Genomic DNA, 17953 nt, shown 5'->3' with positions numbered 1-17953 from the left:
AGGAAACTATTAGCAAGGTGAAAAGACAGCCTTCAGAATGGGAGAAAATAATAGCAAATGAAGCAACCGACAAACAACTAATCTCAAAAATATACAAGCAACTCCTACAGCTCAACTCCAGAAAAATAAACGACCCAATCAAAAAATGGGCCAAAGAACTAAATAGACATTTCTCCAAAGAAGACATACAGATGGCTAACAAACACATGAAAAGATGCTCAACATCACTCATTATCAGAGAAATGCAAATCAAGACCACTATGAGGTACCATTTCACACCAGTCAGAATGGCTGCGATCCAAAAGTCTACAAATAATAAATGCTGGAGAGGGTGTGGAGAAAAGGGAACCCTCTTACACTGTTGGTGGGAATGCAAACTAGTACAGCCACTATGGAGAACAGTGTGGAGATTCCTTAAAAAACTGGAAATAGAACTGCCTTATGATCCAGCAATCCCACTGCTGGGCATACACATTGAGGAAACCAGAAGGGAAAGAGACACGTGTACCCCAATGTTCATCGCAGCACTGTTTATAATAGCCAGGACATGGAAGCAACCTAGATGTCCATCAGCAGATGAATGGATAAGAAAGCAGTGGTACATATACACAATGGAGTATTACTCAGCCATTAAAAAGAATACATTTGAATCAGTTCTAATGAGGTGGATGAAACTGGAGCCTATTATACAGAGTGAAGTAAGCCAGAAGGAAAAACATAAATACAGTATACTAACGCATATATATGGAATTTAGAAAGATGGTAACAATAACCCTGTGTACGAGACAGCAAAAGAGACACTGATGTATAGAACAGTCTTATGGACTCTGTGGGAGAGGGAGAGGGTGGGAAGATTTGGGAGAGTGGCATTGAAACATGTAAAATATCATGTAGGAAACGAGTTGCCAGTCCAGGTTCGATGCACGATGCCGGATGCTTGGGGCTGGTGCACTGGGACGGCCCAGAGGGATGGTATGGGGAGGGAGGAGGGAGGAGGGTTCGGGATGGGGAACACATGTATACCTGTGGCGGATTCATTTTGATATTTGGCAAAACTAATACAATTATGTAAAGTTTAAAAATAAAATAAAATTAGAAAAAAAAAAAATCCCAAGTTGTTAAAAGTTACTTGTAACAACAAAGCTAGCTAAAAACATTTCAAATAAAACATGGAGTGACCTACCTTTCTCTGTTTTCTACACTGGAAGTTTCTCAATGGGACTTGAAAACTTGGACACTTGATAAATACATTATTAGAGGAGTTTTGGTACATTAGAGTAAGAAATGTTCTTACCTCAAAGAGTGGTAAATCGTGGGATAAAAATTTCGGCAAATTTACATCAATAATAGATCTAAGCAGCAGAATTTCTTCATTTTCATTTGGATATTTCAGCTGAAAGAAAATATAGTCATGATGACATCTGCATCTGCTAACCGCACTCCATGCATGTTCATACACACAAGCCCCCAGGCCCCAGAGGGCATTCAAACCCATGCAAAGATGTTATTTATTTTCATTTCACTGGGCTGTTATTAATTTTAGAAACTGATGATTATACTTGTTGAATTTTATACTAGTTTATAATGAAATTTGAAGTTTAACTAACTGCCTTCTCACAGATGCTCTGGGTAAAAAGCTATTGGTCATGATTTTCAATGAGTTTGGGAGTTGCCATTGCTTCTATCCTGGGTAAGACCTTGCTTGTCCTATGCATTCAAAACCAGCAGTCAGTTGATAAAGTGTAAATAATCATTAAAAATGGGGACTCATTAAAAGATTTAAAGTTAAAACATATAAATATTCACTTATTTGCCCATATTTTGGTGCCAAGGCTTTTTCTCTGAGGGTGGAGTTCTGCACAATTTTTCTTGTACAAAGCAAAAACAATCAATAATGAGTCATCACTCTAGTTTTTTGTTTTGTTGTTTCTGTTTTTTAAAGATAATCATTCTCTTCAAAGATACTTAGGAGACAATCTAAATGTAGCATCCTCATGAATTGTTGTTTTTCAGTCTTTCTTTTCTTATCCACACCTAACTCCAACTAAACTTTTTAGCATTTCATCTTTACTCAGTCTTTCTTAAACAAGGAACTCAGTTTTCATAAATACAAACCTCTTCTTTTCATGCTCATATACCATCAGTTTCAATGACAATTAATTAAAGGACATAACAATAATAACATAACCAACTAGCTTCAGAAAGTTTTGGGAACAAGCCACCTGACCATAAGTGGGAGGGCAGGGTGGCATGCCACCTTCTGACTGCACACTTGGTACTAGCATGCTTGAGGGTGTTCCCCCAGCAGAGTGGAGAGGGCTGGTTAATGCACTGTCACTTGAGTGGAGGATGCTTTGGAAAATATATATTAAATTCCAAAACACCCAGGGTTTACTAAAAACGTGGCTGAACTCAATTTGTTGCTCATGCCCATAAGATGGTTCATGTAATTCACAAAAAAATTTGAACTCAGAAATGTTTCTCTCAACTTCTATACTTTATTCAAAATTTCACACCAAAGCTATTCCCGCCATCATCAGTTTAGGTTTCCAGAACCCTCATCCTGTTCTCTGGAATCTTTCTAGTAAATTCCATACTTCTACTTAACTGGCTTTAACTGTACAAAGTCAATGATGCCTGGCAGTTAAGTCCTGCTGTCTCTGAATTACCAGAGCTCCCAAACCTAAAGCTGGCTCTGCTAATATGGACTTTGTCTTTGCATCAACCTAGAATCCCAGGGATGGGGCGCCTGGTGAGCAGCCGTCTATGGGGTCGCACAGAGTCAGACACGACTGAAGCGACTTAGCAGCAGCAGCAGCAGCAACCACACATCAATTATGAAGTGTCAGAAGTCTGTTTTGTCGAAAGGCTGTCATCTTAAAACAAACATTTAAATTGTTTCCTGATAAAATAGAAACAAACTTCAAACTATTCAAGCCAACACATTCAACAATTCTAAATTAGCTTTTGACAAAGAATGATAGGATTCATTTGCAGAATTCATTTGCTGCATAACTTTAATAGTTCAATTCCACAGTCAAGATGTCAGGGATGACATACAATAGGACAAAGCATTATCCTTCCCATTATCTGACCACAATGCAATCATGACACGTCAGGTTAATACAAATTGTTGCTTCTAGTTGCATTTGTTTATTACTAAAAATAATGACTTGAAGTCATGTTAGACAAATGTGAAATAGAATATCACTACTATATATCAGAATTATTGGTAACATCATCTAGAAGTCAAAAATGCATGCCATTGTTTTTAATCACACAGGATATATTTTAAAATCTCCCAGTCATGAACATGAAAATTTTTATAAGCTACAAGGTTAAAGTTTGCCTTTTGCTGTTAATTAATCCCATGGACAGAGGAGCCTGGCAGACTACAGTCCATAGGGTCTCAAAGAGTTGGACACGACCGAAGCGACTTAGCACACGTGGCCTATCTTGCTTACTTTCATAAAGAAAAAACAAGAGTTATACTTTATGTTTCTACAAAATACTTCCAATGAAAAGTTACCCAAATCTTAAAATATTTGGCCTTTTTATCAATATAATTATGATTCATACTATCTTAAAATGCACACATTATACTGCAAATCCATTACAGGTGGTATGAGTGTGTGCATGCTCAGTCTTGTCTGACCCTTTGCAACCCCCTGGACTCTAGCCCACCAGGCTCCTTCCTCTGTCCATGGAGTTTTCCAGGAAAGAATACTGAAGTAGAATGCCATTTCCTACTCCAGGGGATCTTCCTGACCCAGAGATAGAGCTTGCATCTCTTGTGTCTCCTGCCTTGGCAGGTGGATTTTTTACCACTGCACCTTGCAAATCCATTACTGCTAGTCCATAGTTATTAAATAACAATGTCTAGGAATTTTGTACGTTTGTATTAATTATACATACATTGTTTCTTTTAAAGTTACATATATTCACATAGACTAAATGCTTTCAAAGTATTTCTCAGCAGCAAGGAATTTTATTCCTCAGTAGTACTCAGTTTCATATAATTAAAACTGTGGGATGGAACTCAAATCACTAATCACATGGCTGCTGCTGCTGCTGCTGCTAAGTCACTTCAGTCGTGTCCGATTCTGTGCGACCCCATAAATGGCAGCCCACCAGGCTCCCCCGTCCCTCGGATTCTACAGGCAAGAACACTGGAGTGGTTTGCCATTTCCTTATCCAATGCATGAAAGTGAAAAGTGAAAGGGAAGTCAGTCATGGCCGACTCTTCTCAACCCCGTGGACAGCAGCCCACCAGGCTCGTCCCTCCATGGGATTTTCCAGGCAAGAGTACTGAAGTGGGTTGCCATTGCCTTCTCCAAATCACATGGCTAAGGTTTTACAAATCATAAAATTTCCTTTTTCATGTATGCAAATGATCAACTATTTTAGTACAATAGGGAACTTTTTTTCCAGTTGATGGAACCAATCAGTTATTGGAGCTCTGTAAAGACACATGGTCCTGAGATTTACAAACAGGAAATGAATGAGTTAAGAAGTGGCAAAACCAATACAATATTGTAAAGTTAAAAAATAAAATAAAATAAATAAATAAATAAAGAAGTTACTTGAGTTTTCTACCTTTAGATTCCCGGCAGCGGTAAGCACTGACTTCACAGCTCTCATTCCATAGTCATAGTGATGCTGTGACGACAACTGCTCTGAACACAGGCGATATGTAGCCACAATCTTCACTGACAGTGGCCGAGCTGTGACAAAGCCACAGGAGTACAGGACGATTTCAGCAATCATAGCGTAGTCAGGCACCATCATTGCTACTGTCCGAAAGAGCGCCTATGGGAGTGGAGAAAAGGTGCTTTATAAACAGGCCATCCTGAAGATAGCTCGACTCTTTATAGCATGCTACAGTGTTATAGCTTTTTTGTAATAATATTGTTATAATATCCATATCCTATAGATAAAACATTTTAAAATGTGACTTCTTATTATTGTTATATAATGAAGAAACCATTAACTTTTATCCAAATATTTTTTCTGAAATTATGCTTTGAGAACACTTCAAATTTCTGTCATACCTGGGGCTTTGGTGAATTATCAACTTACTTAAGTATTAAGTATCCATTATGTTCTATTCCTTTGTAGAAAGTGACATGTTACAGGGAAAAAGCATCAGACTCTGCTAAGATGTTGGGTTTCTCATTGGAGCTGTTAGAAAGTGGCTGGTATTAGGAGACTATGCTCTAAGTGAAGATCTCTAGATATCTAATTGATTAAGGTAACTCCTAATAACAAGGGTATGTTACATAAGTGATGAATTTTGAGATATTTTTTAACCTTTTTGAGTCTTCAGTCACCATGTCAGTTCAAGCATAATAAAGGGAAAAAAGCTGAAAACAAGTATAGGACGATTATTATTAGAGATAAATCCATTTTCCTAATTCTAAGATAATTTTTCCTCATGGTATTTTAAATGTTGTGGGACAAATGTTGTGTGATGGAAGGCAAATAGAAAACGAAATATATTTGGAAAGAATAAGAAAATTTAACTTTAAAAGGTGAGTTTCAATCAGAACTTATTTCAATAGCTCAAGCATGAAAACATGGTTTTCCTATACTAAAGCAGGAGAACAACAGTGTTACATAAAATTACAATTATATTCAAATAATGAATAATAATTGTACGGAATTACAGTCACATTCAGACAGGTTATAAATACCTTTTGGGAACTAGCTAAGTTACGGAAAACACAAGGCAGGTTGAGAATAAGGACATTTTGCCTTAGTGATCTGTTATGACACTTAATTGAGAAGAAAAGACTTGCATCAAGCAAGATCCTTCCAATGCATTACATTAATTACTAGCTAGAGGTCTTAGCATTGCTATTTTATCAATAAGTTTAGAATTCAAGAAAGGAAATAATAAAATATTAAAAGTATAGAGCATGAACAAATAATTTGTAACAGAGATGTTTAAGCACGTGCTTAAAACTACTACATACCTGGGGGGCGGGTGGGGAATGCAAGAGAATTACTATAAAGTTGGTACCTCTTTTAAAAGGTAGGTTCTCAATAACTTTTTTTTAATCAATAAAATAGAGAATGAATGAATGAACTAGTGATTTAGCTGGTCAATGCCTAAGTTAGGGTGATACAAACTTTCTTTTATCTTATTCAGTCACTAAGTCATGTCCAATTTTTTGTGATTGCATGGACTGTAGCACGCCAGCCTTCCCTGTCCTCCACTATCTCCCAGACTTTGACCAAATTCATGCCCACTGAGTCAGTGATGCTATCTGACCATCTCATCCACTGCCTCCCCCTTCTCCTTTTGCCTTCAGTCTTTCTCAGCATCAGGGTTGGAGCTTCAGCAAGAGTCCTTCCAATGAATATTCAGGGTTGATTTCCTTTGGTATTAACTGGTTTGATCTCCTTGCTGTCCAAGGGACTCTCAAGAGTTTTCTCCAGCACCATATTTAAAAAGGATTAATTCTTCGGCACCCTGCCTTCTTAATGGTTCAATTCTCACATCCGTACATAACTACTGGAAAACCATACCTTTGACTATAGGGGGCCTTTGTCAGCAAGGTGGTGTCTCTGCCTTTTAATTAGCTGTCTAGGTTTGTCATGCTGTCTCGGTTGGTCATAACTTTTCTTCCAAGGAGCAAGTTTCTTTTAATTTCATGGCTGCCGTCACTACCTGCAGTGATTTTGGAGCCCCAAAAAATAAAGTCTGTCACTGTTTCCACTGTTTCCCCATCTATTTGCCATGAAGTGATGGGACCAGATGCCATGATCTTAGTTTTCTGAATGTTGAGTTTTAAGCCAACTTTTTCACTCTCCTATACAGCATATTAAAAAGCAGAGACATTACTTTACCAAGAAAGGTCCATCTAGTCAAAGCTATGGTTTTTCTAGTAGTCATGTATGGATGTGAAAGTTGGACTATATAGAAAGTTGAGTGCCAAAGAATTGATGTTTTTGAACTGTGGTGTTGGAGAAGACTCTTGAGAGTCCCTTGGACTGCAAGGAGATGCAACCAGTCCATCCTAAAGGAGATCAGTCCTGAATACTCATTGGAAGGACTGATACTGAAGCTGAAACTCCAATACTTTGGCCATCTGATGCAAAGAACTGACTCATTAGAAAAGACCCTGATGCTGGGAAAGACTGAAGGCAGGAGAAGGGAATGACAGAGGATGAGATGGTTGGATGGCATCACCGACTCAATGGACATGAGTTTGTGTAAACTCCAGGAGTTGGTGATGGACAGGGAGGCCTGTTGTGCTGGAGTCTATGGGGTCACAAAGAGTTGGACACGACTGAGCGACTGAACTGAACTGAACTGAGGTTTGTCATAACTTTCCTCCCAAGAAGTAGGCGTCTTTTAATTTCATGGCACAGTCATCGTCCACAGTCATTTTGGAGCCGAAGAAAATAAAACTTGTCATTGCTTCCACCTTTTCCTTCTATTTGCCATGAAGTGATGGGACAGGATGCCATGATCTTAGTTTTTTGAATGTTGAGTTTTAAATCCGTTTTTTCACTCTCCTCTTTCACCCTCATCAAGTGACTCTTTAGTTCCTCTTCACTTTCTGCCATTAGAGTGACATGAGATACATATCTGAGGTTGTTGGTATTTTTCCCGGCAATCTTGATTCCAGCTTGTGCTTCATCCAGCACAGTATTTCACATGATGTGCTCTACATATAAGTTAAAAAAGCAGGGTGACAATATACAACCTTCTCATATTCCTTTCCCAATTTTGAACCAGTCCATTGTTCCGTGTCTGGTTCTAACTGTTGCTTCTTGACCTGCATACAGGTTTCTCAAGAGACATGTAAGGAGGTCTGGTATTCCCATTTCTTGAAGAATTTTCCACAGTTTGTTGTGATCTATACAGTCAAAGGCTTTAGCATAGCCAATGAAGCAGATGTTTTTCTGGAACTCTCTTGCTTTCTCCATGACCCAACAAATGCTGGCAATTTAATCTCTGGTTCCTCCGCCTTTTGTAAACCCAGCTTGTACATCTGGACGTTCTCGGCTCACGTTTTGCTGAAGCCTAGCTTGAAGGATTTTGAGCATTACCTTGCTGGCATGTGAAATGAACACAACTGTATGGTAGTTTGAACACTCTTTGGCATTGTCCTTCTTTGGTCCCAGAATGATAACTCACCTTCCCCAGTCCTGTGGCCAGTGCTGAGTATTCCAAATTTGCTGACATACTGAGTGCAGCATTTTAACAGTATCATCTTTTAGGATTTGAAATAGCTCAGCTGGAATTCCATCACCTCCACTAGCTTTGTTCATAATAACGCTTCCTAAAGTCTACTTGACCTCACACTCCAGGATGTCCGCCTCTAAGTAAGTGACCAAACCATAGTGGTCATTAAGATATTTTTTGCTTTCCTTATTTGTATTCTTGCTACCTCTTCTTAATCTCATCTGCTTCTGTTACGTCCTTGCCATTTATGTCCTTTATCATGAGCATCCTTGCATGAAATGAAAGGGTAATTTAGTGCTTTAAAAATTAATTTGGATTCTGGCTTACCCCATGGCATACTTTCTTGTGTGTAAAAAAAAAAAAAAAAAAGAACAGGAAAGTATAGATCCAGGTAAACTGCCAGAGCTTGAATAAATTCCAGTACATGTAATCAGTGTTAGCATTACCCTCCATGTTTACCTCAGCAGAAATAAACGATTGAGAATAATTATTCTACTGCCTCTGCCCTATAGGGTGGAAGAAGAAGGGCAATACATAAGGAATTATAAATACTTCCTAGAGGAGGCTTTCAAAGAACTACATGTTTGGAAGAACAACAACAAAATCTCAAGCAGTAACTTGTTACCATTTCTTCCTTTAGAGATTAGAAATAGATTTCATAATGCTGCGACCTGTTCAGAAATGAGCTAGGTTTTGCTTGAGTGAAATGGAGGATTCAGGATCTATTTCACTTTTTTTCTCTGTACTAACGGAGTGTTTCACACTGCTTGCTCTGAGGAAAGCTATGTATCAGAATGTGTTAGCATCTGCAAATCCTCCTGACTGTAGAACAAAACCCTCAATGAACCCCTGACTTCTTGTTCACCTGGAACACCAGACTCCCTCAAATCTCCCCAGACGCTCACACGTCCTTCAGCTCCTACTTCTGTCTTCTGTCATGCAAAGCAGCCTTGTGTCACAGAGGCCAGGCTCTGTCACTGGAACTGAGCCCAGTTTCACTTGCATTTTCTTCTTCTTGTGCCTTTAGAGTTGGATGCCACAATGTATCATGTTATTGACTTTGTGACATCAGAAGATATAGAATATGCCTATTTTCCATACTACCCAAAGCAATCTATGAATTTAATGCGATCCCCATCACATTACTCATAACATTTTCCACAGAACTAAATCCTAAAATTTATATCACAAAGAGTGTGACATGACTTAGTGACTGAACATAGAAGACTCAGAATTGCCAAAGCAATCCTGAGGAAAAAGAACAAAGCTGGAGGCATACCCACCCAGACTTCAGACAATACTACAAGACTCCATTAATCAAAATAGCACAAAAACAGACATATCAATGGAACAGAATGGACAGCCCGGAAGTAAACCCACACACCTACAGTCAATCTTTGACAAAGAAGGCAAGAATATACAATGGTGAAAAGATAGTCTCTTTAGCAAGTAGTGTTAGAAAAGTTAGACAGCCACTTGTAAATCAAAGAAGTCATAACATTCCCTCCCATTTTACAAACACCAAAAGAAAAAAAAAGTCAAAATGGCTTAATGACTTAAATATAAGACAGGATATCATAGAACTCCTAGAAGAAAACACAGGCAAAACATTCTCTGACATAAATTGTACCAATATTTTCTTAAGTCAGTCTTCCAAGGCAATGGAAATAGAGGCAAAAATGAACAAATGGGAATAATCAAACTTAAAAACTTTTGCACAGTAAAGGAAACCATAAATAAAATGAAAAGACAACCAACAGACTGGGAGAAAATATTTGCAAACAATGCAACCAACGGGGGCTTAATTTCCAAAATATACAAACATCTCATATAACTCAACAGCAAAAAAGCAAAAACCCAATCAAAAAATGAGCAGAAGACCTAAATAAATATTTCTCCAAAGAACATACATATAGCCAATAGGCACCTGAAAAGATGCTCAACTTCTCTAATTAGTAGAGAAATACAAATCAAAACTCCAGTGAGGTATCCCCTCACAGTGGTCAGAATGATCATCATATAAAGGTCTACAAATAATAAAAGCTGGAGAGGGTGTGGAGAAAAGGGAACCCTCCTTCATGGTTGGTGGGAATGTGAATTTGTGCAGCCACCATGGAAAACTGTACAGAGGTACTCCATAAACTAAAAAGAGTTGCCATCGGCTCCAGCAATCCAACTCCTGGGCATATAGCTAGGGGAAAAAAATGAAAATTCTAATTTGAGAAGATAAATGCACCCCAATGTTCACAGCAGCACTATTTACAACAGCCAAGACATGGAAACAACCCAACTGACCATAAGCTGATGACTGAAATAAGAATATGTTTTATATATATATATATATATATGTTTAAGAATATGTGAGACATATATACATCATATATTTATATAGAGAAAGAGCTATCACAATGGTGATAGGTGAAACATTGCAGTAAGACATGTAAGAGAATACTGAAGAGGGGTGGGAGCAAGGCATGGCCATAGCACTGGCCAGGAACAGCAGGAGTTACAAGACTGGTTTTGGTAACTGGCTGAAAATGCTGGGTGAAGAAGAGGGAAGCTTCAAGGATGATCCTGAAGACATTAAAACACTTTCTGGGTCTCAGCAGGCTTTAAATAGATAGTTTTCAGACATTTAATCATGTCTGATTGTCTGCAGGCCGATGCATGAGCTGTAGCCTGCCAGGCTCCTCCATCCATGGAATTTTCCAGGCAAGAATACTGGAGTGGGATGCCATTTCCTACTCCAGGAAATCTTCCCAACTCAGGGATCGAACCTGTGTCTCTTGCTTCTTCTGCATTGGCAGATGGATTCTTTATCACTAGTCCCATCTGGGAAGCCCATACATTTATATCTATATATCTTTCATTTCAGGCTAAGACATTTTTCCAAATTGTTAGGCACTTCCATATATACTTGAAAAGACATGTTTTATAGCAGCTCTAACCAAGAAGACTGCACAAAAGGAACAATGCAAACAACAAAAACCTATTCGAATTTGAGAACAGCTTTTGACCTAAAATAGAAAGAAACTATTCCAAGCACCACTGTTTCAAAATGCACAATAAATAAAACATGGAGGAGTCCACACAGGGCATTAACAGACTCGACCCATGATGGCCCCAGATATTTTGCCTTTACGAATACTTATGTATTCAGATTAATCCTACTGAATAAAAGAAAAACATGAGTGAATAAAAAAATTAGACCAAAAGAGCTTTCCAAATGTATCAGTTCAGTTCAGTCACTCAGTCGTGTCCGACTCTTTGCGACCCCATGAACTGCAGCATGCCAGGCCTCCCTGTCCATCAACAACTCCCGGAGTCTATCCAGACTCATGTCCATTGAGTCGGTGATGCCATCCAACCATCTCATCCTCTGTCGTCCCTGCTCCTCCTGCCCTCAATCTTTCCCAACATCAGGGTCTTTTCCAATGAGTCAGCTCTTTGCATCAGGTGGCCAAAGTACTGGAGTTTCAGCTTCAACATCAGTCCTTCCAATGAACACCCAGGACTGATCTCCTTTAGGATGGACTGGTTGGATCTTCTTGCAGTCCAAGGGAATCTCAAGAGCCTTCTCCAACACCACAGTTCAAAAGCATCAATTCTTCGGCGCTCAGCTTTCTTTATAGTCCAACTCTCACATCCATACATGACCACTGGAAAAACCACAGCCTTGACTAGACGGACCTTTGTTAACAAAGTAATGTCTCTGCTTTTTAACATGCTGTCTAGGTTGGTCATAACTTTCCTTCCAAGGAGTAAGCGTCTTTTAATTTCATGGCTGCAATCACCATCTACTGTGATTTTGGAGCCCAGAAAAATAAAGTCAGCCACTGTTTCCACTGTTTCCCCATCTATTTGCCATGAAGTGACGCGACCAGATGCCACGATCTTAGTTTTCTGAATGTTGAGCTTTAAGCCAACTTTTTCACTCTCCTCTTTCATTTTCATCAAGAGGCTCTTTAATTCTTTTTCGATTTCTGCCATAAGGGTGGTGTCATCTGCATATCTGACGTTATTGATATTTTTTCCCAACAATCTTGATTCCAGCTTGTGCTTCCTCCAGCCCAGCATTTCTCATGATGTTCTCTGCATATAAGTTAAATAAGCAGGGTGACAATATACAGCCTTGACGTACTCCTTTTCCTATTTGGAACCAGTCTGTTGTTCCATGTCCAGTTCTAACTGTTGCTTCCTGACTTGCATACAAATTTCTCAAGAGGCAGATCAGGTGGTCTGGTATTCCCTTCTCTTTCAGAATTTCCACAGTTTATTGTGATCCACACAGTCAAAGGCTTTGGCATAGTCAATAAAGTAGAAATAGATGTTTTTCTGGAACTCTCTTGCTTTTTCCATGATCCAGCGGATGTTGGCAATTTGATCTCTGTTCCTCTGCCTTTTCTAAAACCAGCTTGAACATCTGGAAGTTCAGGGTTCACGTATTGCTGAAGCCTGGCTTGGAGAATTTTGAGCATTACTTTACTAGAGTGTGAGATGAGTGCAATTGTGCGGTAGTTTCAGCATTCTTTGGCATTGCCTTTCTTTGGGATTGGAATGAAAACTGACCTTTTCCAGTCCTGTGGCCACTGCTGAGTTTTCCAAATTTGCTGGCATATTGAGTGCAGCACTTTCACAGCATCATCTTTCAGGATTTGGAATAGCTCAACTGGAATTCCATCCCCTCCACTAGCTTTGTTCATAGTGATGCTTTCTAAGGCCCACTTGACTTCACATTCCAGGATGTCTGGCTCTAGGTGAGTGATCACACCATTGTGATTATCTGGGCTGTGAAGATCTTTTTTTATACAGTTCTTCTGTGTATTCTTGCCATCTCTTCTTAATATCTTCTGCTTCTGTTAGGTCCATACCATTTCTGTCCTTTATTGAACGCATCTTTGCATGAAATGTTCCCTTGGTAGCTCTAATTTTCTTGAAGAGATCTCTAGTCTTTCCCATTCTATTGTTTTCCTCTATTTCTTTGCACTGATCGCTGAGGAAGGCTTTCTTATCTCTTCTTGCTATTCTTTGGAACTCTGCACTCAAATGTGTATATCTTTCCTTTTCTCCTTTGCTTTTCACTTCTCTTCTTTTCACAGCTATTTGTAAGGCCTGCGCAGACAGCCATTTTGCTTTTTTCCAATATATATTGGAATGTATATTTTTCCAAATGTACATTGGAATAAAAAGTCGCAAAATGCTTCTTAGATGACGGAGGATTTACCAATTTGCATTTTTAAATCATACTTTCCTTCACAAAGGCAAAGTATTAAAACATCACATCAAGCAAAGAAAAGTCCAAGGAATAGAAATACCACAAAAATTCTTGGCAGCAGTTGGTCCAATCAAAAAATTTTTTGGTGGAAAAGAAAAATACCTCACCTAATCTAAGAAGCTGTCATTCTAAAAATGTGAATAATGGAAGGAATGTAGGATTTAGAGTCAGAAAACTTGGTTTTGGATCTGCAATTACCACTGTATTATTATTATTCAGCCTTTTTTCTCCATGCACTAGCCATAAACTTGCAGTTCACCAGAAAAGGATATAAAAGGTCTAACAAAGATATGGGGGAAAGATCATATTTCACTAATAAGCAAAGTTTTTTTTTTTTAATGAAGATTCTAGTCTAGTCAATTAGTTATTTTGTTCTTATAAGAAAACAAAATGCTAGGTATTAAGGAGAACTGAGAATTCATATGGGATGTAAATTGTTTCAATCTCTGTTAGAGGCAATTCAGCAACACAGCTCTTGGTCCTATGAATCTCCTAATGAAATACCTTAAAATAGAGAAAAGCCTTAAGTAAAAATTTCCCATTGCAGTATTATCTATAAAGAAGGAAAACTAAATGCAATAGAAATTTCAAACTGTAAACACAGTTCAATAAGCTTATTTACGGTTTGAATCATGTTCATGAAGATAGAAAAATGCTCATATTATAATATTAACATGAACAGACCTTCCCCCAGTATTCACAATGGTCTGATTTCAACATTTAATATTGAGGAATACCATACAGTAAACAGTACTCTTGCCTGGAAAATCCCATGGACGGAGGAGCCTGGAAGGCTGCAGTCCATGGGGTCGCTAAGAGTCGGGCACAACTGAGTGACTTCACTTTCACTTTTAACTTTCATGCATTGGAGAAGGAAATGGCAACCCACTCCAGTATTCTTGCCTGGAGAATCCCAGGGACAGAGGAGCCTAGTGGGCTGCCGTCTATGGGGTCGCACAGAGTCGGACACGACTGAAGCGACTTAGCAGCAGCAGCAGCAGCAGCAAACAGTAGAATGGGTACCTTTTCCAATATTTCCTATGTTTTCCAATTTTTATACTTATCATCAGTTCTAAAATAGAAGTTCTGGAAATTGCATATTTTTTAAAGGTAATCAAAGCTTTAAAATTTTTCTAAAACAGTTGTCTAAAATATAACATCTAAAAGGAAATGTTTTATGTAAAATTCAAGAAGAGCATGTTCTTTTTATATATTAACTTTGTAAATCACAGCAAGGAAACAGATTATATAATTGCCTTTTCTGTACCTTTAGATTATCAGGCAGTTCTGATCGTCCAGCATATCCAGGGTTCATTGTTATAAAGACAGCACATGTGGGGTCAAGTTTTAATTCAGTTCCTTCAAACACGAGTAAATCAGCGCCTGCATTAATACCTGTGGGTAATCAAGAATGAAATGACTTAGCAATTCCACATATAAATGTGACTCGTGCCATTCATTATGTCCTATATTTCTACTGTTTTCACACAATGCAGAGACAAACTAGTCCGTTACCTCTTTGGATAGTAAGAATTTGTTGAGCAACCACAGACAGCACTTCCAAATCAATTCTGTTAAACTCATCGAAGCAAGCCCAGGCACCACAAGATAACAGTCCCTGGGAGAAAAGAGTAATGAAAAATTTCAATTTTATCTGATTGAATATTACATTGAAATGTTGTATTTTCACCTCATCTCCTCACAGATTTAATATCCTATCAAGGAAATTGCTTATTCACCTTTATCTTTAAAGACAGCTTACTCTTTTATTACCAATTCATTATTCTGCATGAATAAAGAGTTTGATGAATTGAAAAATTTTCCAATTGATTTTTTTTTTACTTTCTCTGTGTATTTTTTGGCATTTAGATGTATATCTATAATTTCAAAGCCTTTCTTATTTTTTAGTTACAAGTTGATTTTATTCGCTTTTTCCTTACGGACTCCATAGAATGGATTGTAATAATCCTTTAAATAAGGTGACCCCTGTTGTCAATGAGACTACCCTGTAACCTGAGTACCTTAATGACCAGCTAACGCTGTCGGAGGCCCCAGCTTGCAATTCTAACTTACAGCTACCTCACAAGTAACTATGTGCCATGTGGTCATAGGAAAAACTGGAAAGTCAAACTTGAGTAGCTGAGTCCAAATTCAAATTAAATTTTTAAGAAATGCAAAAATGATTATTGAGTGTACATCCTCCAGATTGTATATGTATGTATGTGTATTTCCCTAAGTACCTATAATATGCAGGACATGATGCATGGCACTTTGTATATATCTTTTATACAAGGAAACTAGGGCTATGTCACATAAGATGTTAAGTATTTAGTACAATGCCACATATCTAATAGTGGCTAACCTTGGATTTATGTACAGTTCCATCTACTCAAACACACTGGATTAAACATGAACACCATGCATGTCAAAGAATAGTACATTTTCACCATTTAGTGAAGACTCTAAGACTTAGAAATCTAACACATGATATAATAAAAGGATTAGAAATCACAGAGAACAAAATGCTTGTGAATTCACGTCTTTAGAGTTATACAGATTGTGAGGTTCTAGTAAGATCTCTGTCTTTTTAATTTTGTACCCCCGTTATTCAGCATGATCCTAATATGAATTGTCCATATAGGCAATACTTATCAATAACAAAATAATATTTTTTTTATTTTTAAACTTTACATAATTGTATTAGTTTTGCCAAATATCAAAATGAATCCGCCACAGGTATACATGTGTTCCCCATCCTGAACCCTCCTCCCTCCTCCCTCCCCATACCATCCCTCTGGGTCGTCCCAGTGCACTAGCCCCAAGCATCCAGTATCGTGCATCGAACCTGGACTGGCAACTCGTTTCACACATGATATTTTACATGTTTCAATGCCATTCTCCCAAATCTTCCCACCCTCTCCCTGTCCCATAGAGTCCAATATTTTAATATATGAATCTATTTCAAAGAATTAAGAATATTATTATATAGATTTGAAAACAGTGCATACCAGAATTTTCTTGAAACATTTAGGAATATAATGGCTATTTAAAGTACACAGAGAATCTTTTAGATTTGCTGTTTATTTCTTTAATAATCATTACAGTGAGGTTGTATCTCATTATAGAGGATGATTGAAATAGTTACTGATCATTCAAATGTTTTCTTCATATTTTACTTATTATAATATTTTCCTTTCTTTTACTATTATTCTAATTGTTTCAGTGTCAAAAATATAGAAACTTCTTATGTTCCAAATCTTTTATAAAATGACTAGGCCATATTTCAGTCAGGAATAGTTTACTCATAGGGTACGGTTGTTATGTTTTGTTAGTGTGAGTAGGTTTTTTTTTATCCTAAAACATGTTTATTTGTTCTTTATTTATAATGTTTTTATACTGTGGGATAGCCTAGTAATTTTTTTTAATTTGTTTATTTTTAATTGAAAGACAATTGCTTTACAATATGGCATTGGTTTCTGCCAGACATCAACACAAATCAGTCATAGGTACACAAATGATTTGAGTATTTTTTCAATATTAACTTTTTCTGGAGCTTCTTTGAAAATTAAGGATTAAAGAATCATTAAATTTTAATTTAAAAGTATACAAAAATAGAAATTAAAAAAACAAGCAAGTGGAACTCATAATCCCACATGGATAATTTTGTGTTCAACTGTGCCACCTAATATTTTAAAGAATAACAAACTATAGCAACAAAGCATCAAAATGACCAGATGTTCAAAGGTTACTCAGTGAACTTAGCCAGGGACTTTATATCTTTCACTCCCCTTTTTGCAATCTTACTAACTCGTAAGAGTGGGAGTCTGACTCAGAATAAGAAAAAAACAAAAGGATTTCAAGTTCACCAAAAAGATTAAATAGAATGTGTCCATAAAAGTAAATTATTGAATCATAACTTATTAATAATGAAGTCTTTAGAGAACTCAGTATTTACATGATGCAATATAGCTCAGTTGGTAAAGAGTCTGCCTGCAATGTAGGAGACCCAGGTTCAATTCCGGGGTCGGGAAGATCCACTGGAGAAGGGATAGGCTACCCATTCCAGTATTCTTGTGCTTGCCTTGTGGCTCAGTTGGTAAAGAATCTGCCTGCAATGAGGGATACCTGGGTTCAATTCCTGGGTTGGGAAGATCCCCAGAGAAGGGAAAGGCTACCCATTCCAGTATTCTGGCCTGGAGAATTCCATGGACTATACTTATGGGGTCACAAAGACTCGGACATAACTGAGCAACTTTCACTTAAATTAATGGTTCTCAAACTTCTAGTTGTCCAGTGTTTTGAAGGGATACCACTCATTCATTACTATCAGGAATACTGACCCTTTATAAAGCAAGGACTGAAGAGGGAGGTAGAAAGTGTGAAAGTGTTAGTCAGCTCAGTCGTGTCCCACCCTGCAACCCAAAGGACTGCAGCCCACCAGGCTCCTCAGTCCATGGAATTCTTTGGCAAGGATACTGGAG

The 17953-nt window shown here is 37.8% G+C and overlaps 1 protein-coding gene across 1 annotated transcript in view; it reads right to left on the bottom strand.

The window, feature by feature from the left end:
- The window catches only part of DNAH7 (dynein axonemal heavy chain 7), a 259815-nt gene that overhangs the window by 130865 nt on the left and 110997 nt on the right, over positions 1-17953 (bottom strand). Inside the window, 4 exon segments of the mRNA XM_086366894.1 lie at positions 1295-1393; positions 4597-4809; positions 14740-14867; positions 14988-15090. Of these exon segments, the coding sequence (XP_086223020.1) occupies positions 1295-1393; positions 4597-4809; positions 14740-14867; positions 14988-15090 (543 nt within the window).

Source organism: Bos grunniens, chromosome 2 (genome assembly GCF_055505025.1).
Source record: "Bos grunniens cultivar Pamir isolate PY7600 chromosome 2, Bosgru_T2T1.0, whole genome shotgun sequence".
Classification (NCBI taxonomy): Eukaryota; Metazoa; Chordata; class Mammalia; order Artiodactyla; family Bovidae; genus Bos; species Bos grunniens.
The sequence above is the reverse complement of the archived record's forward strand: the minus strand, read 5'-3'. Positions and strand labels throughout refer to the sequence as shown.